This window comes from Oncorhynchus nerka, linkage group LG22 (genome assembly GCF_034236695.1).
Source record: "Oncorhynchus nerka isolate Pitt River linkage group LG22, Oner_Uvic_2.0, whole genome shotgun sequence".
NCBI classification, from domain to species: domain Eukaryota; kingdom Metazoa; phylum Chordata; class Actinopteri; order Salmoniformes; family Salmonidae; genus Oncorhynchus; species Oncorhynchus nerka.
In genome coordinates this window covers 6,698,010-6,723,429 of record NC_088417.1, presented here as the reverse complement: position 1 = coordinate 6,723,429, position 25,420 = coordinate 6,698,010, and the positions used below count along the sequence as shown (strand labels likewise).

The 25,420-nt window shown below is 43.1% G+C and overlaps 1 protein-coding gene and 1 long non-coding RNA gene across 2 annotated transcripts in view; both read left to right on the top strand.

Annotated features, from left to right (window-relative positions):
- Positions 1–5,130: 5,130 nt before the first annotated feature.
- Positions 5,131–5,502, top strand: LOC135563731 (uncharacterized). Its single transcript, XR_010460443.1, has 2 exons — positions 5,131–5,206; positions 5,335–5,502. It is a non-coding gene; the product is annotated as an uncharacterized LOC135563731 (long non-coding RNA).
- Positions 5,503–5,514: 12 nt separating this feature from the next.
- xkr9 (XK, Kell blood group complex subunit-related family, member 9) overlaps positions 5,515–25,420 on the top strand; it is a 34,510-nt gene continuing 14,604 nt past the window's right edge. Inside the window, exons 1-2 of the mRNA XM_065006878.1 lie at positions 5,515–5,950; positions 9,066–9,277. Of these exons, the coding sequence (XP_064862950.1) occupies positions 5,634–5,950; positions 9,066–9,277 (529 nt within the window). The 5' untranslated portion in view covers positions 5,515–5,633. The remainder of the gene's footprint in view (positions 5,951–9,065; positions 9,278–25,420) is intronic.

Sequence of the window (25,420 nt, the reverse complement as noted above, 5' to 3'; positions counted from 1 at the left end):
GGGAATTGAAACCAGGTGTGTAAGACAAAGACAAAACAAATGGAAAATGGAAAAAGTGGATCGGCGATGGCTAGAAGGCCCGGTGACGTCGACCACCGAACGTCGCCCGAACAAGGAGAGGGACCGAATTCGGCAGAAGTCGTGACAATTCCATATGTCACTGTAGTAGAACCCCAGCCCTAGGCCCTTAGACTCTTGACCTTGAATTCAGAATAACTTGCCATATGGTTGTTGGGATTGTTTGAAAAGGCTTTAGTTTGAAAAATGACACATCCAACAGAACTAGTTGCTACAGTAGGTTATGGAATTGTTCAGGACAGGGAGAGAGTGCTCAACTGTTAGATGAAACTGATTGGCTGTGAGTGCTCTACTCACCTGTTAGATGAACCAACCTGATTGGCTGTGTGTGCTCTACTCACCTGTTAGATGAACCTGATTGGCTGTGTGTGCTCTACTCACCTGTTAGATGAACCTGATTGGCTGTTGTGTGCTCTACTCACCTGTTAGATGAAACTGATTGGCTGTGTGTGCTCTACTCACCTGTTAGATGAACCTGATTGGCTGTTGTGTGCTCTACTCACCTGTTAGATGAACCAACCTGATTGGCTGTTGTGTGCTCTACTCACCTGTTAGATGAACCAACCTGATTGGCCGTGTGTGCTCTACTCACCTGTTAGATGAACCAACCTAATTGGCTGTGTGCGCTCTACTCACCTGTTAGATGAAACTGATTGGCTGTTGTGTGCTCTACTCACCTGTTAGATGAACCAACCTAATTGGCTGTGTGCGCTCTACTCACCTGTTAGATGAACCTGATTGGCTGTTGTGTGCTCTACTCACCTGTTAGATGAAACTGATTGGCTGTTGTGTGCTCTACTCACCTGTTAGATGAACCTGATTGGCTGTGTGTGCTCTACTCACCTGTTAGATGAACCTGATTGGCTGTTGTGTGCTCTACTCACCTGTTAGATGAAACTGATTGGCTGTGTGTGCTCTACTCACCTGTTAGATGAACCTGATTGGCTGTTGTGTGCTCTACTCACCTGTTAGATGAACCAACCTGATTGGCTGTGTGTGCTCTACTCACCTGTTAGATGAACCAACCTGATTGGCTGTGTGTGCTCTACTCACCTGTTAGATGAACCTGATTGGCTGTGTGTGCTCTACTCACCTGTTAGATTAAACAGATTGGCTGTTGTGTGCTCTACTCACCTGTTAGATGGAACTGATTGGCTGTGTGTGCTCTACTCACCTGTTAGATGAACCTGATTGGCTGTTGTGTGCTCTACTCACCTGTTAGATGAACCAACCTGATTGGCTGTGTGTGCTCTACTCACCTGTTAGATGAACCTGATTGGCTGTGTGTGCTCTACTCACCTGTTAGATGAAACTGATTGGCTGTTGTGTGCTCTACTCACCTGTTAGATGAAACTGATTGGCTGTGTGTGCTCTACTCACATGTTAGATGAACCAACCTGATTGGCTGTGTGTGCTCTACTCACCTGTTAGATGAATCTGATTGGCTGTGTGTGCTCTACTCACCTGTTAGATGAACCTGATTGGCTGTTGTGTGCTCTACTCACCTGTTAGATGAACCAACCTGATTGGCTGTGTGTGCTCTACTCACCTGTTAGATGAACCTGATTGGCTGTGTGTGCTCCACTCACCTGTTAGATTAAACTGATTGGCTGTTGTGTGCTCTACTCACCTGTTAGATTAAACTGATTGGCTGTTGTGTGCTCTACTCACCTGTTAGATGAACCTGATTGGCTGTTGTGTGCTCTACTCACCTGTTAGATGAAACTGATTGGCTGTTGTGTGCTCTACTCACCTGTTAGATGAACCTGATTGTCTGTTGTGTGCTCTACTCACCTGTTAGATTAAACTGATTGGCTGTTGTGTGCTCTACTCACCTGTTAGATGAACCTGATTGGCTGTTGTGTGCTCTACTCACCTGTTAGATGAACCTGATTGGCTGTGTGTGCTCTACTCACCTGTTAGATGAACCAACCTGATTGGCTGTTTTGTGCTCTACTCACCTGTTAGATGAACCAACCTGATTGGCTGTGTGTGCTCTACTCACCTGTTAGATGAACCTGATTGGCTGTGTGTGCTCTACTCACCTGTTAGATGAACCTGATTGGCTGTTGTGTGCTCTACTCACCTGTTAGATGAACCAACCTGATTGGCTGTGTGTGCTCTACTCACCTGTTAGATGAAACTGATTGGCTGTGTGTGCTCTACTCACCTGTTAGATGAAACTGATTGGCTGTGTGTGCTCTACTCACCTGTTAGATGAAACTGATTGGCTGTTGTGTGCTCTACTCACCTGTTAGATGAACCTGATTGGCTGTTGTGTGCTCTACTCACCTGTTAGATGAAACTGATTGGCTGTTGTGTGCTCTACTCACCTGTTAGATGAACCTGCTTGTCTGTTGTGTGCTCTACTCACCTGTTAGATGAACCAACCTGATTGGCTGTTGTGTGCTCTACTCACCTGTTAGATGAACCTGATTGGCTGTGTGTGCTCTACTCACCTGTTAGATGAACCTGATTGGCTGTGTGTGCTCTACTCACCTGTTAGATGAACCAACCTGATTGGCTGTGTGTGCTCTACTCACCTGTTAGATGAACCTGATTGGCTGTGTGTGCTCTACTCACCTGTTAGATGAACCTGATTGGCTGTTGTGTGCTCTACTCACCTGTTAGATGAACCAACCTGATTGGCTGTGTGTGCTCTACTCACCTGTTAGATGAAACTGATTGGCTGTGTGTGCTCTACTCACCTGTTAGATGAAACTGATTGGCTGTGTGTGCTCTACTCACCTGTTAGATGAACCAACCTGATTGGCTGTTGTGTGCTCTACTCACCTGTTAGATGAACCAACCTGATTGGCTGTGTGTGCTCTACTCACCTGTTAGATGAACCTGATTGGCTGTTGTGTGCTCTACTCACCTGTTAGATGAACCTGATTGGCTGTGTGTGCTCTACTCACCTGTTAGATGAAACTGATTGGCTGTTGTGTGCTCTACTCACCTGTTAGATGAACCAACCTGATTGGCTGTGTGTGCTCTACTCACCTGTTAGATGAAACTGATTGGCTGTGTGTGCTCTACTCACCTGTTAGATGAAACTGATTGGCTGTTGTGTGCTCTACTCACCGGTTAGATGAACCTGTTTGGCTGTTGTGTGCTCTACTCACCTGTTAGATGAACCTGATTGGCTGTGTGTGCTCTACTCACCTGTTAGATGAAACTGATTGGCTGTTGTGTGCTCTACTCACCTGTTAGATGAACCAACCTGATTGGCTGTGTGTGCTCTACTCACCTGTTAGATGAACCAACCTGATTGGCTGTGTGTGCTCTACTCACCTGTTAGATGAACCAACCTGATTGGCTGTGTGTGCTCTACTCACCTGTTAGATGAACCAACCTGATTGGCTGTTGTGTGCTCTACTCACCTGTTAGATGATCCTGATTGGCTGTGTGTGCTCTACTCACCAGTTAGATTAACCTGATTGGCTGTTGTGTGCTCTACTCACCTGTTAGATGAAACTGATTGGCTGTTGTGTGCTCTACTCACCTGTTAGATGAACCAACCTGATAGGCTGTTTGTGCTCTGCTCACCTGTTAGATGAACCTGATTGGCTGTGTGTGCTCTACTCACCTGTTAGATGAACCTGATTGGCTGTGTGTGCTCTACTCACCTGTTAGATGAACCTGATTGGCTGTGTGTGCTCTACTCACCAGTTAGATTAACCTGATTGGCTGTTGTGTGCTCTACTCACCTGTTAGATGAAACTGATTGGCTGTTGTGTGCTCTACTCACCTGTTAGATGAACCTGATTGGCTGTTGTGTGCTCTACTCACCTGTTAGATTAAACTGATTGGCTGTGTGTGCTCTACTCACCTGTTAGATGAATCAACCTGATTGGCTGTGTGTGCTCTACTCACCTGTTAGATGAATCAACCTGATTGGCTGTGTGTGCTCTACTCACCTGTTAGATTAAACTGATTGGCTGTTGTGTGCTCTACTCACCTGTTAGATTAATCAAACTGATTGGCTGTGTGTGCTCTACTCACCTGTTAGATGAACCTGATTGGCTGTTGTGTGCTCTACTCACCTGTTAAATGAACCTGATTGGCTGTTGTGTGCTCTACTCACCTGTTAGATGAACCTGATTGGCTGTTGTGTGCTCTACTCACCTGTTAGATGAACCAACCTGATTGGCTGTGTGTGCTCTACTCACCTGTTAGATGAACCAACCTGATAGGCTGTGTGTGCTCTGCTCACCTGTTAGATTAACCTGATTGGCTGTGTGTGCTCTACTCACCTGTTAGATGAACCTGATTGGCTGTTCATTAACTGAGTGACTTACAGGAGCATTAGGGTTAAGTGGACCAGCTCACTGGTCACCATAGCAGCACCCACCTGTATCACGCGCTCCAGCAGGTATATCTCACTGGTCATCCCCCAAAGCCAATTCCCCCTTTGGTCGTCTTTCCTTCCAGTTCTCTGCTGCCAATGACTGGAACAAACTGCAAAAATCTCTGAGGCTGGAGACTCACATCTCCCTCACTAACTTTAAGCACCAGCTGTCAGAGCAGCTCACAGATCACTGCACCTGCACATAGCCCATCTGTAAACAGCCCGTCTATCTACCTACCTCATCCCCATACTGTATTATTTATTTATCTTGATCCTTTGCACCCCAGTATCTCTACTTGCACATTCATCTTCTGCACATCTACCATTCCAGTGTTTAATTGCTATATTATAATTACTTCTCCACTATGGCCTATTTATTGCCTTACCTCCCTTATCCTACCTCATTTCCACTCACTGTATATAGACTTTTCTTTTTTCTACTGTGTTATTGACTGTATGTTTTGTTTATTCCATGTGTAACTCTGTGTTGTTGTATGTGTCGATCTGCTGTGCTTTATCTTGGCCAGGTCGCAGTTGTACATGAGAACTTGTTCTCAACTTGCCTAAAAATAAATAAATAAAGAATTGCCTTGCTCAGGGAGATACAAACCAGTGAACTTTCGGTTACTGGCCCAATGCTCTTTAACTGCTAGAATGCCTGCCACCCCGTCAGCAGTTCATTATCAAGAGTTTACGATGAGAGAAGAGAAGGCAAAGGGTATTGTGAAATCAGAGAAACAGGACACATCATCCGAGCTCAAGTACAGTCAAGGCAATGTATGGACTGTTTTATTTACACGTGAATAGTTTCAGGGTTTAAACATCATTTATGCATGTGACTAAAATTGTATTTATGATGTGTCTGATTTCTGGTCCTAAAATAATTCTGTAGTCTTCTTTTACAGGGTATTGAGATGTTCTCAAACGTTCTCGTGGACTGTATAATCTCGGAAATTCCAGACCTGACGGGAAGTGTTGTTCATATGGGAGGCAGGCAACTTCGCGTGATTAAAGGACGAACCATTCCTTCCCATAGCAACTATGCAAATAAGTAATTCCAGAACCAACAACCCCCCCCCCCCCCCCCCAAAATAAAAAACTAGCTCAATCAATCACCCAGAAGATTTACATTGACAGAATTCTCACTTTAGTCATTGACTTAGCGACTTATTTGCCATTGAGTGAAAACCTGAGTAGCCAAAACATGCTTCAAACAGACTCGGAGTTCACTAAAACGCGATGGATCTGTACCCTCATCGGACTGGGCTTTTACCTGGTGGACATTGTGACAGACGTTGGACTAGCAGTGAATTACTTCCTGGTCGGAGACCTGGTCTGGGCTGGACTGACTCTGCTCTCTGTGGTGGTCGCATCGGCAGCCACACAGGTCTTCAGCTACACCTGGTACAGAGATGACATGAGAAAACCCCTTGTTAACCCAGGTGGAGATGGGCTGATATGTGAGATGAATAGAGGAGGACTGATTGGACTCCATGTCATGCAGACGGGCATCTTCACCAGGTATGTGAAGGTATTAGGTGACTTATATGAATATTGAATATTATATTTATTCTCAACTTCACAGTGACGTTAGATTGACATGTTCACAACATATACACACGATAGTACACTTCCCCGAGGGGGATGACGAAATCATCCAAAACTATTTTCATCTTTGACAATTATTTAGCCTTTGTATCCTGGTATCTTTTGAAATCAGATCTTTAGATGCAGGTTAGTGTTATAAAGTCAGACTTATTTAACACAAAGACAAGTTCAATGACAGATAAGACTGTTCTCTTGCATGGGAATGAAACTCCATGTCCTAATATTCTTTACACATCATCTGGCATTCTCAGGAAGTGCGAGGGAGTTGTCAACAGTCCTTATATTCTCTCTGTCTTTACACATCATCTGTCATTCTCAGGAAGTGAGAGACAGTTGTCAACAGTCCTTATATTCTCTCTGTCTTTACACATCATCTGTCATTCTCAGGAAGTGCGAGGGAGTTGTCAACAGTCCTTATATTCTCTCTGTCTTTACACATCATCTGTCATTCTCAGGAAGTGCGAGGGAGTTGTCAACAGTCCTTATATTCTCTCTGTCTTTACACATCATCTGTCATTCTCAGGAAGTGCGAGGGAGTTGTCAACAGTCCTTATATTCTCTCTGTCTTTACACATCATCTGTCATTCTCAGGAAGTGCGAGGGAGTTGTCAACAGTCCTTATATTCTCTCTGTCTTTACACATCATCTGTCATTCTCAGGAAGTGCGAGGGAGTTGTCAACAGTCCTTATATTCTCTCTGTCTTTACACATCATCTGTCATTCTCAGGAAGTGCGAGGGAGTTGTCAACAGTCCTTATATTCTCTCTGTCTTTACACATCATCTGTCATTCTCAGGAAGTGCGAGGGAGTTGTCAACAGTCCTTATATTCTCTCTGTCTTTACACATCATCTGTCATTCTCAGGAAGTGCGAGGGGGTTGACAACAGTCCTTATATTCTCTCTGTCTTTACACATCATCTGGCATTCTCAGGAAGTGCGAGGGAGTTGTCAACAGTCCTTATATTCTCTCTGTCTTTACACATCATCTGTCATTCTCAGGGAGTTGTTGACATTCTTCAGGTAAAATGAATGGCATCTCAAGTATGTTCCTTGGGCATAGTGGTAATGTTATGTGCGGACTGTAAATACCACATAATGGTCTTTCTGTCTGTCTCTAACGCGCCTTCCGAAAGTGTTCACATCCCTTGACGTTTTCCATATTGTGTTGTGTTATAGTCTGAATTTAAAATGGATACAATTGAGATTTTGTGTCACTGATCTACACACAAAAACCCCATAATGTCTAAGTAGAATAATGTTTTTAGACATTTTCACAAATTAATTAAAAATGTAAAAGCTGAAATGTCTTGAGTCAATAAGTATTCAACCTCTTTGTTATGGTAAGGAGCCTAAATAAGTTCAGGAGTAGACATGTGCTTAACAAGTCATGTAATAAGTTGCATGGACTCACTCAGTGTGCAATAAAAGTGTTTAACATGATGTTTGAATGATTATCTCATCTCTGTACCCCACACATACAATTATCTGTACAGATTTAATCACAAAGACCAGGGAGGTTTTTCAATGCTTTTGCAATGAAGGGCACCGATTGGTAGAGGTGGAAAGAGGAAGACGGGAATACCCCTTTGATCATGGTGAAGTTATCAATCACACTTTGGATGGTATATCAATACACCCAGCCACTACAAAGATACAGGCCTCCTTCCTAACTCAGTTGCCGGAGAGGAAGGAAACCACTCAGGGATTTCACCATGAGGCCTATGGTGACTTTAAAACAGTTACAGAGTTTAATGGCTGTGATAATTGAGAATGTGCGATGGGAGAAAACTGAGGATGGATCAACAACGTTGTAGTTTCTCTACAATACTAAACATAATCGACAGAGTGAAAAGAAGGAAGCCTTTTACAGAACACAAATATTCCAAAACAATACATCCTCTTTGCAACAAGTCACTTAAAGAGTCAATCAGCTGTTTAAACAATAACAAAATGTCCTCCACTGTTTGGGTACAACGATACAGAGAGAAACATAGAAACATAATAACGAGGAATAAATGCACAATGAGTAATGATAACCAGGCTATATACAGTGAGTACCAGTACTGAGTCAATGAGTAATGATAACTAGGCTATATACAGTGAGTACCAGTACTGAGTCAATGAGTAATGATAACTAGGCTATATATAGTGAGTACCAGTACTGAGTCAATGAGTAATGATAACTAGGCTATATACAGTGAGTACCAGTACTGAGTCAATGAGTAATGATAACTAGGCTATATATAGTGAGTACCAGTACAGAGTCTATGAGTAATGATAACTAGGCTATATACAGTGAGTACCAGTACTGAGTCAATGAGTAATGATAACTAGGCTATATACAGTGAGTACCAGTACTGAGTCAATGAGTAATGATAACTAGGCTATATACAGTGAGTACCAGTACTGAGTCAATGAGTAATGATAACTAGGCTATATACAGTGAGTACCAGTACTGAGTCAATGAGTAATGATAACCAGGCTATATATAGTGAGTACCAGTACAGAGTCTATGAGTAATGATAACTAGGCTATATACAGTGAGTACCAGTACTGAGTCAATGAGTAATGATAACTAGGCTATATACAGTGAGTACCAGTACTGAGTCAATGAGTAATGATAACTAGGCTATATACAGTGAGTACCAGTACTGAGTCAATGAGTAATGATAACCAGGCTATATATAGTGAGTACCAGTACAGAGTCTATGAGTAATGATAACTAGGCTATATACAGTGAGTACCAGTACTGAGTCAATGAGTAATGATAACTAGGCTATATACAGTGAGTACCAGTCCCGAGTTGATGTGTTCAGTTATTACCATCTGTTGAAGGCTGGTTTCAGAGCGTCTGTCTGTCTGTCTGTCTGTCTGTCTGTCTGTCTGTCTGTCTGTCTGTCTGTCTGTCTGTCTGTCTGTCTGTCTGTCTGTCTGTCTGTCTGTCTGTCTGTCTGTCTGTCTGTCTGTCTGTCTGTCTGTCTGTCTGTCTGTCTGTCTCTATACCAATACACTTCTCTCCTTCTGTTAGGTACTACGACCTGTTGAGGGTGGGATACAGGGCTGTGTTTTCCAAGCCTCTTGGGCCTGTTGAATGCCCCAGAGATGTGCACCTGGCCCTGTTTGGCCGAGCGACTGATCTGAGCATGCTCAAACTGTTTGAGACGTTCCTTGAGAGCGTTCCACAGCTAGTCCTCCAACTCTACATTATGCTGGGCCACGGACACAGGTCCATACTACAATGTGAGTACTGTAGCAACGATCATCAGAATTGATAAAAGGTTTTAAAAAACAAGGTTTTAAAAACTTATAAAGGCAACAGTTGAAGATTCTCCAAACTTTTAGATTTGTTATAAAATCCATCAGATATTGACAGAATTATATCATATAAACAATTTTACTGGAACAGACAAGTAATAAATGGAGTTATTAAATTGACTGAAACATATATATATATATTTTTTTTTTTTCTGTACATTTGGAAAGTATTCAGACCCCTTGACTTTTTCCACATTTTGTTACGTTACAGCCTTATTCTAAAATTGATTAAATAGTTTATTTCCCTCATCAATCTGCAGACAATACCCCATAATGACATCCCAATACCCCATAATGACAAAGCAAAAACTTTTTTTTTTTAAAGATATTTTTGCAAATGAAACATTTACATAAGTATTCAGACTCTTTACTCAGTACTTTGTTGAAGCACCTTTGGCAGCGATTACAGCCTCGAGTTTTGTTGGGTATGATGCTACAAGCTTGGCACACCTGTATTTGGGGAGGTTCTCTCTTTCTTCTCTGTCAGCTTGGATGGGGAGCGTTGCTGCACCGCTATCTTCAGGTCTCTCCAGTGATGTTAAATCGGGTTCAAGTCCGGTCTCTGGCTGGGCCACTCAAGGACATTCAGAGACTTGTCCCAAAGCCACTCCTCCCTTGTCTTGGCTGTGTGCTTAGGGTCGTTGTCCTGTTGGAAGGTGAACCTTCGCCCCCAGTCTGAGGTCCTGAGCGCTCTGGAGCAGGTTCTCATCAATGATCTCTCTGTACTTTGCTCCTTTCATCTTTCTCTCAAACCTGACTAGTCTCTTCATCAGACCAGATAATCTTGTTTCTCATGGTATCAGAGTCCTTTAGGAGCCTATTGGCAAACTCCAAGCGCGCTGTCATGTGTCATGTGCCTTTAACTGAGGAGTGGCTTCCGTCTGGCCACTACAATAAAGTCCTGATTGATGGAGAGCTGCAGAGATGGTTGTCCTTCTGGAAGGTTTTCCCATCTCCAGAGAGGAACTCTGGAGTTCTGTCAGAGTGACCATCAGGTTCTTGGTCACCTCCCTGACCAAGGCCCTTCTCCCCTGATTGCTCAGTTTGGAGCAACATTTCTTCCATTAAAGAATGATGGAGACCACTGTGTTCTTGGGGACCTTCAATGCTGCAGACATTTTTTGGTACCTTTTCCCAGATCTGTGCCTCGTCACAATCCTGTCTCGGAGCTCTATGGACAATTTCTTCGACCTCATGGCTTGGTTTTTGCTCTGACATGCACTGTCAACTGTGGGACCTTATATAGACAGGTGTGTGCGTTTCCAAATCATGTCCAATCTATTGAATTTACCACAGGTGGACTCCAATCAAGTTGTAGAATTTTTATTTCCCCTTTATTTTATTTAACCAGGTAGGCTAGTTGAGAACACCTTTATTTAACCAGGTAGGCTAGTTGAGAACACCTTTATTTAACCAGGTAGGCTAGTTGAGAACACCTTTATTTAACCAGGTAGGCTAGTTGAGAACACCTTTATTTAACCAGGTAGGCTAGTTGAGAACACCTTTATTTAACCAGGTAGGCTAGTTGAGAACACCTTTATTTAACCAGGTAGACTAGTTGAGAACACCTTTATTTAACCAGGTAGGCTAGTTGAGAACACCTTTATTTAACCAGGTAGGCTAGTTGAGAACACCTTTATTTAACCAGGTAGGCTAGTTGAGAACAAGTTCTCATTTGCAACTGCGACCTGGCCAAGATAAAGCATAACAGTTCGACACATACAACAACCCAGAGTTACACATGGAATAAACAAAACATAGTCAATAATATAGTTGAACAAAAGAAAACAAAAAGTCTATATACAGTGAGTGGAAATGAGGTAAGAAAAGGGAGTTAAGGCAATAAATAGGCCATGGTGGCAAAGTAATTACAATATAGCAATTAAACACTGGAATGGTAGATGTGCAGAAGATGAATGTGCAAGTAGAGATACTGGGGTGCAAAGGAGCAAGATAAATAAATAAATACAGTATGGGGATGAGGCAGGTAGATAGATGGGCTGTTTACAGATGGGCTATGTGCAGGTGCAGTGATCTGTGAGCTGCTCTGACAGCTGGTGCTTAAAGCTAGTGAGGGAGATGTGAGTCTCCTGCCTCAGAGATTTTGCAGTTCGTTCCAGTCATTGGCAGCAGAGAACTGGAAGGAAAGACGACCAAAGGGGGAATTGGCTTTGGGGGATGACCAGTGAGATATACCTGCTGGAGCGCATGCTACGGGTGGGTGCTGCTATGGTGAGCAGTGAGATATACCTGCTGGAGCGCGTGCTACGGGTGGGTGCTGCTATGGTGACCAGTGAAATATACCTGCTGTAGCGCGTGCTACGGGTGGGTGCTGCTATGGTGACCAGTGATATATACCTGCTGGAGCGCGTGCTACGGGTGGGTGCTGCTATGGTGACCAGTGAGATATACCTGCTGGAGCGCGTGCTACGGGTGGGTGCTGCTATGGTGACCAGTGATATATACCTGCTGGAGCGCGTGCTACGGGTGGGTGCTGCTATGGTGACCAGTGAGATATACCTGCTGGAGCGCGTGCTACGGGTGGGTGCTGCTATGGTGACCAGTGATATATACCTGCTGGAGCGCGTGCTACGGGTGGGTGCTGCTATGGTGACCAGTGATATATACCTGCTGGAGCGCGTGCTACGGGTGGGTGCTGCTATGGTGACCAGTGATATATACCTGCTGGAGCGCGTGCTACGGGTGGGTGCTGCTATGGTGACCAGTGAGATATACCTGCTGGAGCGCGTGCTACGGGTGGGTGCTGCTATGGTGACCAGTGAGATATACCTGCTGGAGCGCGTGCTACGGGTGGGTGCTGCTATGGTGACCAGTGAGATATACCTGCTGGAGCGCGTGCTACGGGTGGGTGCTGCTATGGTGACCAGTGAGATATACCTGCTGGAGCGCGTGCTACGGGTGGGTGCTGCTATGGTGACCAGTGAGCTGACATAAGGTGGGGCTTTACCTAGCAGAAACATCTCAATGATGATCAATGGAAACAGGATGCACCTCAGCTCAATTTTGAGTCTCATAGCAAAGGGTCTGAATACTTAGGTAAATAAGCTATTTCTGTTTTTTTATTTTTAATAGAAAACGTGTTTGCGCTTTGTCATTATGGGGTATTGTGATGTCATTATTGGGTATTGTGATGTCATTATGGGGTATTGTGTGTAGATTGATGAGGATTGATGATGTATTTAATCAATTTCAGAAAAAGGCTGTAACATAACAACATTTGGAAAAAGTGAATACTGAATACTCTCCGAATTCACAGTATAACACATTTTCATATTGAATCAGGAATTTGTGAAAACATTTTCTATTAAAATAAAGAAAATTATATTTGCCTCATATATGAAAACATTAATACAAAGGGTTAAAACAGGGCTGAAACCACGAAACAAACACCTGTTCTGTCTACCCTACCTGTATTTACCTGTTCTGTCTACTCTACCTGTATTTACCTGTTCTGTCTACTCTACCTGTATTTACCTGTTCTGTCTACCCTACCTGTATACACCTGTTCTGTGTACTCTACCTGTATACACCTGTTCTGTCTACTCTACCTGTATTTACCTGTTCTGTCTACCCTACCTGTATTCACCTGTTCTGTCTACCCTACCTGTATTTACCTGTTCTGTCTACCCTACCTGTATTTACCTGTTCTGTCTACCCTACCTGTATACACCTGTTCTGTCTACCCTACCTGTATTTACCTGATCTGTCTACCCTACCTGTATACACCTGTTCTGTTTACCCTACCTGTATTTACCTGTTCTGTCTACTCTACCTGTATTTACCTGTTCTGTCTACCCTACCTGTATACACCTGTTCTGTTTACCCTACCTGTATTTACCTGTTCTGTCTACTCTACCTGTATTTACCTGTTCTGTCTACTCTACCTGTATCTACCTGTTCTGTCTACTCTACCTGTATTTACCTGTTCTGTCTACCCTACCTGTATTTACCTGTTCTGTCTACTCTACCTGTATTTACCTGTTCTGTCTACCCTACCTGTATTTACCTGTTCTGTCTACTCTACCTGTATTTACCTGTTCTGTCTACTCTACCTGTATTTACCTGTTCTGTCTACTCTACCTGTATTTACCTGTTCTGTCTACTCTACCTGTATTTACCTGTTCTGTCTACCCTACCTGTATTTACCTGTTATGTCTACCCTACCTGTATTTACCTGTTCTGTCTACCCTACCTGTATTTACCTGTTCTGTCTACCCTACCTGTATTTACCTGTTCTGTCTACTCTACCTGTATTTACCTGCTCTGTCTACCCTACCTGTATTTACCTGTTCTGTCTACTCTACCTGTACCTGTTCTGTCTACCCTACCTGTATTTACCTGTTCTGTCTACCCTACCTGTATTTACCTGTTCTGTCTACTCTACCTGTATTTACCTGTTCTGTCTACCCTACCTGTATTTACCTGTTCTGTCTATCCTACCTGTATTTACCTGTTCTGTCTACCCTACCTGTATTTACCTGTTCTGTCTACTCTACCTGTATTTACCTGTTCTGTCTACTCTACCTGTATTTACCTGTTCTGTCTACCCTACCTGTATTTACCTGTTCTGTCTACTCTACCTGTATTTACCTGTTCTGTCTACTCTACCTGTATTTACCTGTTCTGTCTACCCTACCTGTATAAACCTGTTCTGTCTACCCTACCTGTATTTACCTGTTCTGTCTACTCTACCTGTATTTACCTGTTCTGTCTACTCTACCTGTATTTACCTGTTCTGTCTACCATACCTGTATTTACCTGTTCTGTCTACCCTACCTGTATTTACCTGTTCTGTCTACTCTACCTGTATTTACCTGTTCTGTCTACCCTACCTGTATTCACCTGTTCTGTCTACTCTACCTGTATTCACCTGTTCTGTCTACTCTACCTGTATTTACCTGTTCTGTCTACTCTACCTGTATTTACCTGTTCTGTCTACTCTACCTGTATTTACCTGTTCTGTCTACCCTACCTGTATTTACCTGTTCTGTCTACCCTACCTGTATTTACCTGTTCTGTCTACTCTACCTGTATTTACCTGTTCTGTCTACTCTACCTGTATTTACCTGTTCTGTCTACTCTACCTATATACACCTGTTCTGTCTACCCTACCTGTATTCACCTGTTCTGTCTACCCTACCTGTATTTACCTGTTCTGTCTACTCTACCTGTATTCACCTGTTCTGTCTACCCTACCTGTATTTACCTGTTCTGTTTACCCTACCTGTATTTACCTGTTCTGTCTACCCTACCTGTTCCTGTTCTGTCTACTCTACCTGTATTTACCTGTTCTGTCTACTCTACCTGTATTTACCTGTTCTGTCTACCCTACCTGTATTTTCCTGTTCTGTCTACCCTACCTGTATTTACCTGTTCTGTCTACTCTACCTGTATTTACCTGTTCTGTCTACCCTACCTGTATTTACCTGTTCTGTCTACTCTACCTGTATTTACCTGTTCTGTCTACCCTACCTGTATTTACCTGTTCTGTCTACTCTACCTGTATTTACCTGTTCTGTCTACTCTACCTGTATTTACCTGTTCTGTCTACTCTACCTGTATTTACCTGTTCTGTCTACTCTACCTGTATTTACCTGTTCTGTCTACCCTACCTGTATTTACCTGTTCTGTCTACCATACCTGTATTTACCTGTTCTGTCTACCCTACCTGTATTTACCTGTTCTGTCTACTCTCCCTGTATTCACCTGTTCTGTCTACCCTACCTGTATTTACCTGTTCTGTCTACTGTACTTGTATTCACCTGTTATGTATACCCAACCTGTATTTACCTGTTCTGTCTACTCTACCTGTATTTACCTGTTCTGTCTACTCTACCTGTATTTACCTGTTCTGTCTACTCTACCTGTATTTACCTGTTCTGTCTACTCTACCTGTATTTACCTGTTCTGTCTACCCTACCTGTATTTACCTGTTCTGTCTACCCTACCTGTACCTGATCTGTCTACCCTACCTGTATTTACCTGTTCTGTCTACTCTACCTGTATTTACCTGTTCTGTCTACTCTACCTGTATTTACCTGTTCTGTTTACTCTACCTGTATTTACCTGTTCTGTCTACTCTACCTGTATTTACCTGTTCTGTCTACCCTACCTGTATTTACCTGTTCTGTCTACCCTACCTGTATTTACCTGTTCTGTCTACTCTACCTGTATTTACCTGTTATGTCTACCCTACCTGTTCCTGTTATGTCTACCCTACCTGTATTTACCTGTTCTGTCTACTCTACCTGTATTCACCTGTTCTGTCTACCGTACCTGTATTTACCTGTTCTGTCTACCCTACCTGTATTTACCTGTTATGTCTACCCTACCTGTATTTACCTGTTCTGTCTACCCTACCTGTATTTACCTGTTCTGTCTACCCTACCTGTATTTACCTGTTCTGTCTACCCTACCTGTATACACCTGTTATGTCTACTCTACCTGTACCTGTTCTGTCTACCCTACCTGTATTTACCTGTTCTGTCTACCCTACCTGTATTTACCTGTTCTGTCTACTCTACCTGTATTTACCTGTTCTGTCTACTCTACCTGTATTTACCTGTTCTGTCTACTCTACCTGTATTTCCCTGTTCTGTCTACCCTACCTGTATTTACCTGTTCTGTCTACCCTACCTGTATTTACCTGTTCTGTCTACTCTACCTGTATTTACCTGTTCTGTCTACCCTACCTGTATTCACCTGCTCTGTCTACCCTACCTGTATTTACCTGTTCTGTCTACCCTACCTGTATTTACCTGTTCTGTCTACTCTACCTGTATTTACCTGATCTGTCTACCCTACCTGTATTTACCTGTTCTGTCTACCCTACCTGTATTTACCTGTTCTGTCTACCCTACCTGTATTTACCTGTTCTGTCTACTCTACCTGTATTTACCTGTTCTGTCTACTCTACCTGTATTTACCTGTTCTGTCTTCTCTACCTGTATTTACCTGTTCTGTCTACCCTACCTGTATTTACCTGTTCTGTCTACCCTACCTGTATTTACCTGTTCTGTTTACCCTACCTGTACCTGTTCTGTCTACCCTACCTGTATTTACCTGTTCTGTCTACCCTACCTGTATTTACCTGTTCTGTCTACTCTACCTGTATTTACCTGTTCTGTCTACTCTACCTGTATTCACCTGTTCTGTCTACCCTACCTGTATTTACCTGTTCTGTCTACCCTACCTGTATTTACCTGTTCTGTCTACCCTACCTGTATTTACCTGTTCTGTCTACCCTACCTGTATTCACCTGATCTGTCTACCCTACCTGTATTTACCTGTTCTGTCTACCCTACCTGTATTTACCTGTTCTATCTACCGTACCTGTATTTACCTGTTCTGTCTACTCTACCTGTATTTACCTGTTCTGTCTACTCTACCTGTATTCACCTGTTCTGTCTACTCTACCTGTATTTACCTGTTCTGTCTACTCTACCTGTATTCACCTGTTCTGTCTACCCTACCTGTATTTACCTGTTCTGTCTACCCTACCTGTATTTACCTGTTCTGTCTACCCTACCTGTATTCACCTGTTCTGTCTACCCTACCTGTATTTACCTGTTCTGTCTACCCTACCTGTATTCACCTGTTCTGTCTACCCTACCTGTATTTACCTGTTCTGTCTACTCTACCTGTATTTACCTGTTCTGTCTACCCTACCTGTATTTACCTGTTCTGTCTACCCTACCTGTATTTACCTGTTCTGTCTACCCTACCTGTATACACCTGTTCTGTCTACCCTACCTGTATTTACCTGTTCTGTGTACCCTACCTGTATTTACCTGTTCTGTCTACCCTACCTGTATACACCTGTTCTGTCTACTCTACCTGTATTTACCTGTTCTGTCTACCCTACCTGTATTTACCTGTTCTGTCTACTCTACCTGTATTTACCTATTCTGTCTACCCTACCTGTATTTACCTGTTCTGTGTACCCTACCTGTATTTACCTGTTCTGTCTACCCTACCTGTATACACCTGTTCTGTCTACTCTACCTGTATTTACCTGTTCTGTCTACCCTACCTGTATTTACCTGTTCTGTCTACTCTACCTGTATTTACCTGTTCTGTCTACCCTACCTATATACACCTGTTCTGTCTACCCTACCTGTATTTACCTGTTCTGTCTACCCTACCTATATACACCTGTTCTGTCTACCCTACCTGTATTTACCTGTTCTGTCTACCCTACCTGTATACACCTGTTCTGTCTACCCTACCTGTACCTGTTCTGTCTACCCTACCTGTATTTACCTGTTCTGTCTACCCTACCTGTATTTACCTGTTCTGTCTACCCTACCTGTATTTACCTGTTCTGTCTACCCTACCTGTATTTACCTGTTCTGTCTACCCTACCTGTATTTACCTGTTCTGTCTACTATACCTGTATTCACCTGTTCTGTCTACTGTACCTGTATTCACCTGATCTGTCTACCCTACCTGTATTTACCTGTTCTGTCTACCCTACCTGTATTTACCTGGTCTGTCTACTCTACCTGTATTCACCTGTTCTGTCTACTCTACCTGTACCTGTTCTGTCTACTCTACCTGTATTCACCTGTTCTGTCTACCCTACCTGTACCTGTTCTGTCTACCCTACCTGTACCTGTTCTGTCTACTCTACCTGTACCTGTTCTGTCTACCCTACCTGTACCTGTTCTGTCTACCCTACCTGTACCTGTTCTGTCTACCCTACCTGTACCTGTTCTGTCTACCCTACCTATATTCACCTGTTCTGTCTACCCTACCTGTATTTACCTGTTCTGTCTACCCTACCTGTATTTACCTGTTCTGTCTACCCTACCTGTATTTACCTGTTCTGTCTACCCTACCTGTATTCACCTGATCTGTCTACCCTACCTGTATTTACCTGTTCTGTCTACCCTACCTGTATTTACCTGTTCTATCTACCGTACCTGTATTTACCTGTTCTGTCTACTCTACCTGTATTTACCTGTTCTGTCTACTCTACCTGTATTCACCTGTTCTGTCTACTCTACCTGTATTTACCTGTTCTGTCTACTCTACCTGTATTCACCTGTTCTGTCTACCCTACCTGTATTTACCTGTTCTGTCTACCCTACCTGTATTTACCTGTTCTGTCTACCCTACCTGTATTCACCTGTTCTGTCTACCCTACCTGTATTTACCTGTTCTGTCTACCCTACCTGTATTCACCTGTTCTGTCTACCCTACCTGTATTTACCTGTTCTGTCTACTCTACCTGTATTTACCTGTTCTGTCTACCCTACCTGTATTTACCTGTTCTGTCTACCCTACCTGTATTTACCTGTTCTGTCTACCCTACCTGTATACACCTGTTCTGTCTACCCTACCTGTATTTACCTGTTCTGTGTACCCTACCTGTATTTACCTGTTCTGTCTACCCTACCTGTATACACCTGTTCTGTCTACTCTACCTGTATTTACCTGTTCTGTCTACCCTACCTGTATTTACCTGTTCTGTCTACTCTACCTGTATTTACCTATTCTGTCTACCCTACCTGTATTTACCTGTTCTGTGTACCCTACCTGTATTTACCTGTTCTGTCTACCCTACCTGTATACACCTGTTCTGTCTACTCTACCTGTATTTACCTGTTCTGTCTACCCTACCTGTATTTACCTGTTCTGTCTACTCTACCTGTATTTACCTGTTCTGTCTACCCTACCTATATACACCTGTTCTGTCTACCCTACCTGTATTTACCTGTTCTGTCTACCCTACCTATATACACCTGTTCTGTCTACCCTACCTGTATTTACCTGTTCTGTCTACCCTACCTGTATACACCTGTTCTGTCTACCCTACCTGTACCTGTTCTGTCTACCCTACCTGTATTTACCTGTTCTGTCTACCCTACCTGTATTTACCTGTTCTGTCTACCCTACCTGTATTTACCTGTTCTGTCTACCCTACCTGTATTTACCTGTTCTGTCTACCCTACCTGTATTTACCTGTTCTGTCTACTATACCTGTATTCACCTGTTCTGTCTACTGTACCTGTATTCACCTGATCTGTCTACCCTACCTGTATTTACCTGTTCTGTCTACCCTACCTGTATTTACCTGGTCTGTCTACTCTACCTGTATTCACCTGTTCTGTCTACTCTACCTGTACCTGTTCTGTCTACTCTACCTGTATTCACCTGTTCTGTCTACCCTACCTGTACCTGTTCTGTCTACCCTACCTGTACCTGTTCTGTCTACTCTACCTGTACCTGTTCTGTCTACCCTACCTGTACCTGTTCTGTCTACCCTACCTGTACCTGTTCTGTCTACCCTACCTGTACCTGTTCTGTCTACCCTACCTATATACACCTGTTCTGTCTACTCTACCTGTATTTACCTGTTCTGTCTACCCTACCTGTATTTACCTGTACTGTCTACCCTACCTGTATTTACCTGTTATGTCTACCCTACCTGTATTTACCTGTTCTGTCTACTCTACCTGTATTTACCTGTTCTGTCTACCCTACCTGTATTTACCTGTTCTGTCTACCCTACCTGTATACACCTGTTCTGTCTACCCTACCTGTATTTACCTGTTCTGTGTACCCTACCTGTATTTACCTGTTCTGTCTACCCTACCTGTATACACCTGTTCTGTCTACTCTACCTGTATTTACCTGTTCTGTCTACCCTACCTGTATTTACCTGTTCTGTCTACTCTACCTGTATTTACCTGTTCTGTCTACCCTACCTGTATTTACCTGTTCTGTGTACCCTACCTGTATTTACCTGTTCTGTCTACCCTACATGTATACACCTGTTCTGTCTACTCTACCTGTATTTACCTGTTCTGTCTACCCTACCTGTATTTACCTGTTCTGTCTACTCTACCTGTATTTACCTGTTCTGTCTGCCCTACCTGTATTCACCTGCTCTGTCTACCCTACCTGTATTTACCTGTTCTGTCTACCCTACCTGTATTTACCTGTTCTGTCTACTCTACCTGTATTTACCTGATCTGTCTACCCTACCTGTATTTACCTGTTCTGTCTACCCTACCTGTATTTACCTGTTCTGTCTACCCTACCTGTATTTACCTGTTCTGTCTACTCTACCTGTATTTACCTGTTCTGTCTACTCTACCTGTATTTACCTGTTCTGTCTACTCTACCTGTATTTACCTGTTCTGTCTACCCTACCTGTATTTACCTGTTCTGTCTACCCTACCTGTATTTACTTGTTCTGTTTACCCTACCTGTACCTGTTCTGTCTACCCTACCTGTATTTACCTGTTCTGTCTACCCTACCTGTATTTACCTGTTCTGTCTACTCTACCTGTATTTACCTGTTCTGTCTACTCTACCTGTATTCACCTGTTCTGTCTACCCTACCTGTATTTACCTGTTCTGTCTACCCTACCTGTATTTACCTGTTCTGTCTACCCTACCTGTATTTACCTGTTCTGTCTACCCTACCTGTATTCACCTGATCTGTCTACCCTACCTGTATTTACCTGTTCTGTCTACCCTACCTGTATTTACCTGTTCTATCTACCGTACCTGTATTTACCTGTTCTGTCTACTCTACCTGTATTTACCTGTTCTGTCTACTCTACCTGTATTCACCTGTTCTGTCTACTCTACCTGTATTTACCTGTTCTGTCTACTCTACCTGTATTCACCTGTTCTGTCTACCCTACCTGTATTTACCTGTTCTGTCTACCCTACCTGTATTTACCTGTTCTGTCTACCCTACCTGTATTCACCTGTTCTGTCTACCCTACCTGTATTTACCTGTTCTGTCTACTCTACCTGTATTTACCTGTTCTGTCTACCCTACCTGTATTTACCTGTTCTGTCTACCCTACCTGTATTTACCTGTTCTGTCTACCCTACCTGTATACACCTGTTCTGTCTACCCTACCTGTATTTACCTGTTCTGTGTACCCTACCTGTATTTACCTGTTCTGTCTACCCTACCTGTATACACCTGTTCTGTCTACTCTACCTGTATTTACCTGTTCTGTCTACCCTACCTGTATTTACCTGTTCTGTCTACTCTACCTGTATTTACCTGTTCTGTCTACCCTACCTGTATTTACCTGTTCTGTGTACCCTACCTGTATTTACCTGTTCTGTCTACCCTACCTGTATACACCTGTTCTGTCTACTCTACCTGTATTTACCTGTTCTGTCTACCCTACCTGTATTTACCTGTTCTGTCTACTCTACCTGTATTTACCTGTTCTGTCTACCCTACCTATATACACCTGTTCTGTCTACCCTACCTGTATTTACCTGTTCTGTCTACCCTACCTATATACACCTGTTCTGTCTACCCTACCTGTATTTACCTGTTCTGTCTACCCTACCTGTATACACCTGTTCTGTCTACCCTACCTGTACCTGTTCTGTCTACCCTACCTGTATTTACCTGTTCTGTCTACCCTACCTGTATTTACCTGTTCTGTCTACCCTACCTGTATTTACCTGTTCTGTCTACCCTACCTGTATTTACCTGTTCTGTCTACCCTACCTGTATTTACCTGTTCTGTCTACTATACCTGTATTCACCTGTTCTGTCTACTGTACCTGTATTCACCTGATCTGTCTACCCTACCTGTATTTACCTGTTCTGTCTACCCTACCTGTATTTACCTGTTCTGTCTACTCTACCTGTATTCACCTGTTCTGTCTACTCTACCTGTACCTGTTCTGTCTACTCTACCTGTATTCACCTGTTCTGTCTACCCTACCTGTATACACCTGTTCTGTCTACCCTACCTGTACCTGTTCTGTCTACCCTACCTGTACCTGTTCTGTCTACTCTACCTGTACCTGTTCTGTCTACCCTACCTGTACCTGTTCTGTCTACCCTACCTGTACCTGTTCTGTCTACCCTACCTGTACCTGTTCTGTCTACCCTACCTATATACACCTGTTCTGTCTACTCTACCTGTATTTACCTGTTCTGTCTACCCTACCTGTATTTACCTGTACTGTCTACCCTACCTGTATTTACCTGTTATGTCTACCCTACCTGTATTTACCTGTTCTGTCTACTCTACCTGTATTTACCTGTTCTGTCTACCCTACCTGTATTTACCTGTTCTGTCTACCCTACCTGTATACACCTGTTCTGTCTACCCTACCTGTATTTACCTGTTCTGTGTACCCTACCTGTATTTACCTGTTCTGTCTACCCTACCTGTATACACCTGTTCTGTCTACTCTACCTGTATTTACCTGTTCTGTCTACCCTACCTGTATTTACCTGTTCTGTCTACTCTACCTGTATTTACCTGTTCTGTCTACCCTACCTGTATTTACCTGTTCTGTGTACCCTACCTGTATTTACCTGTTCTGTCTACCCTACATGTATACACCTGTTCTGTCTACTCTACCTGTATTTACCTGTTCTGTCTACCCTACCTGTATTTACCTGTTCTGTCTACTCTACCTGTATTTACCTGTTCTGTCTACCCTACCTATATACACCTGTTCTGTCTACCCTACCTGTATTTACCTGTTCTGTCTACCCTACCTATATACACCTGTTCTGTCTACCCTACCTGTATTTACCTGTTCTGTCTACCCTACCTGTATACACCTGTTCTGTCGACCCTACCTGTACCTGTTCTGTCTACCCTACCTGTATTTACCTGTTCTGTCTACCCTACCTGTATTTAACTGTTCTGTCTACCCTACCTGTATTTACCTGTTCTGTCTACCCTACCTTTATTTACCTGTTCTGTCTACCCTACCTGTATTTACCTGTTCTGTCTACCCTACCTGTATTTACCTGTTCTGTCTACTATACCTGTATTCACCTGTTCTGTCTACTCTACCTGTATTCACCTGATCTGTCTACCCTACCTGTATTTACCTGTTCTGTCTACCCTACCTGTATTTACCTGTTCTGTCTACTCTACCTGTATACACCTGTTCTGTCTACCCTACCTGTACCTGTTCTGTCTACCCTACCTATATACACCTGTTCTGTCTACTCTACCTGTATTTACCTGTACTGTCTACCCTACCTGTATTTACCTGTTATGTCTACCCTACCTGTATTGACCTGTTCTGTCTACTCTACCTGTATTTACCTGTTCTGTCTACCCTACCTGTATTTACCTGTTCTGTCTACCCTACCTGTATACACCTGTTCTGTCTACCCTACCTGTATTTACCTGTTCTGTGTACCCTACCTGTATTTACCTGTTCTGTCTACCCTACCTGTATACACCTGTTCTGTCTACTCTACCTGTATTTACCTGTTCTGTCTACCCTACCTGTATTTACCTGTTCTGTCTACTCTACCTGTATTTACCTGTTCTGTCTACCCTACCTGTATTTACCTGTTCTGTGTACCTACCTGTATTTACCTGTTCTGTCTACCCTACATGTATACACCTGTTCTGTCTACTCTACCTGTATTTACCTGTTCTGTCTACCCTACCTGTATTTACCTGTTCTGTCTACTCTACCTGTATTTACCTGTTCTGTCTACCCTACCTGTACCTGTTCTGTCTACCCTACCTGTACCTGTTCTGTCTACCCTACCTATATACACCTGTTCTGTCTACTCTACCTGTATTTACCTGTACTGTCTACCCTACCTGTATTTACCTGTTATGTCTACCCTACCTGTATTTACCTGTTCTGTCTACTCTACCTGTATTTACCTGTTCTGTCTACCCTACCTGTATTTACCTGTTCTGTCTACCCTACCTGTATACACCTGTTCTGTCTACCCTACCTGTATTTACCTGTTCTATCTACCGTACCTGTATTTACCTGTTCTGTCTACTCTACCTGTATTTACCTGTTCTGTCTACTCTACCTGTATTCACCTGTTCTGTCTACTCTACCTGTATTTACCTGTTCTGTCTACTCTACCTGTATTCACCTGTTCTGTCTACCCTACCTGTATTTACCTGTTCTGTCTACCCTACCTGTATTTACCTGTTCTGTCTACCCTACCTGTATTCACCTGTTCTGTCTACCCTACCTGTATTTACCTGTTCTGTCTACTCTACCTGTATACACCTGTTCTGTCTACTCTACCTGTATTTACCTGTTCTGTCTACCCTACCTGTATTTACCTGTTCTGTCTACTCTACCTGTATTTACCTGTTCTGTCTACCCTACCTATATACACCTGTTCTGTCTACCCTACCTGTATTTACCTGTTCTGTCTACCCTACCTGTATACACCTGTTCTGTCTACTCTACCTGTATTTACCTGTTCTGTCTACCCTACCTGTATTTACCTGTTCTGTCTACTCTACCTGTATTTACCTGTTCTGTCTACCCTACCTGTATTTACCTGTTCTGTGTACCCTACCTGTATTTACCTGTTCTGTCTACCCTACCTGTATACACCTGTTCTGTCTACTCTACCTGTATTTACCTGTTCTGTCTACCCTACCTGTATTTACCTGTTCTGTCTACTCTACCTGTATTTACCTGTTCTGTCTACCCTACCTATATACACCTGTTCTGTCTACCCTACCTGTATTTACCTGTTCTGTCTACCCTACCTATATACACCTGTTCTGTCTACCCTACCTGTATTTACCTGTTCTGTCTACCCTACCTGTATACACCTGTTCTGTCTACCCTACCTGTACCTGTTCTGTCTACCCTACCTGTATTTACCTGTTCTGTCTACCCTACCTGTATTTACCTGTTCTGTCTACCCTACCTGTATTTACCTGTTCTGTCTACCCTACCTGTATTTACCTGTTCTGTCTACCCTACCTGTATTTACCTGTTCTGTCTACTATACCTGTATTCACCTGTTCTGTCTACTGTACCTGTATTCACCTGATCTGTCTACCCTACCTGTATTTACCTGTTCTGTCTACCCTACCTGTATTTACCTGTTCTGTCTACTCTACCTGTATTCACCTGTTCTGTCTACTCTACCTGTACCTGTTCTGTCTACTCTACCTGTATGCACCTGTTCTGTCTACCCTACCTGTATACACCTGTTCTGTCTACCCTACCTGTACCTGTTCTGTCTACCCTACCTGTACCTGTTCTGTCTACTCTACCTGTACCTGTTCTGTCTACCCTACCTGT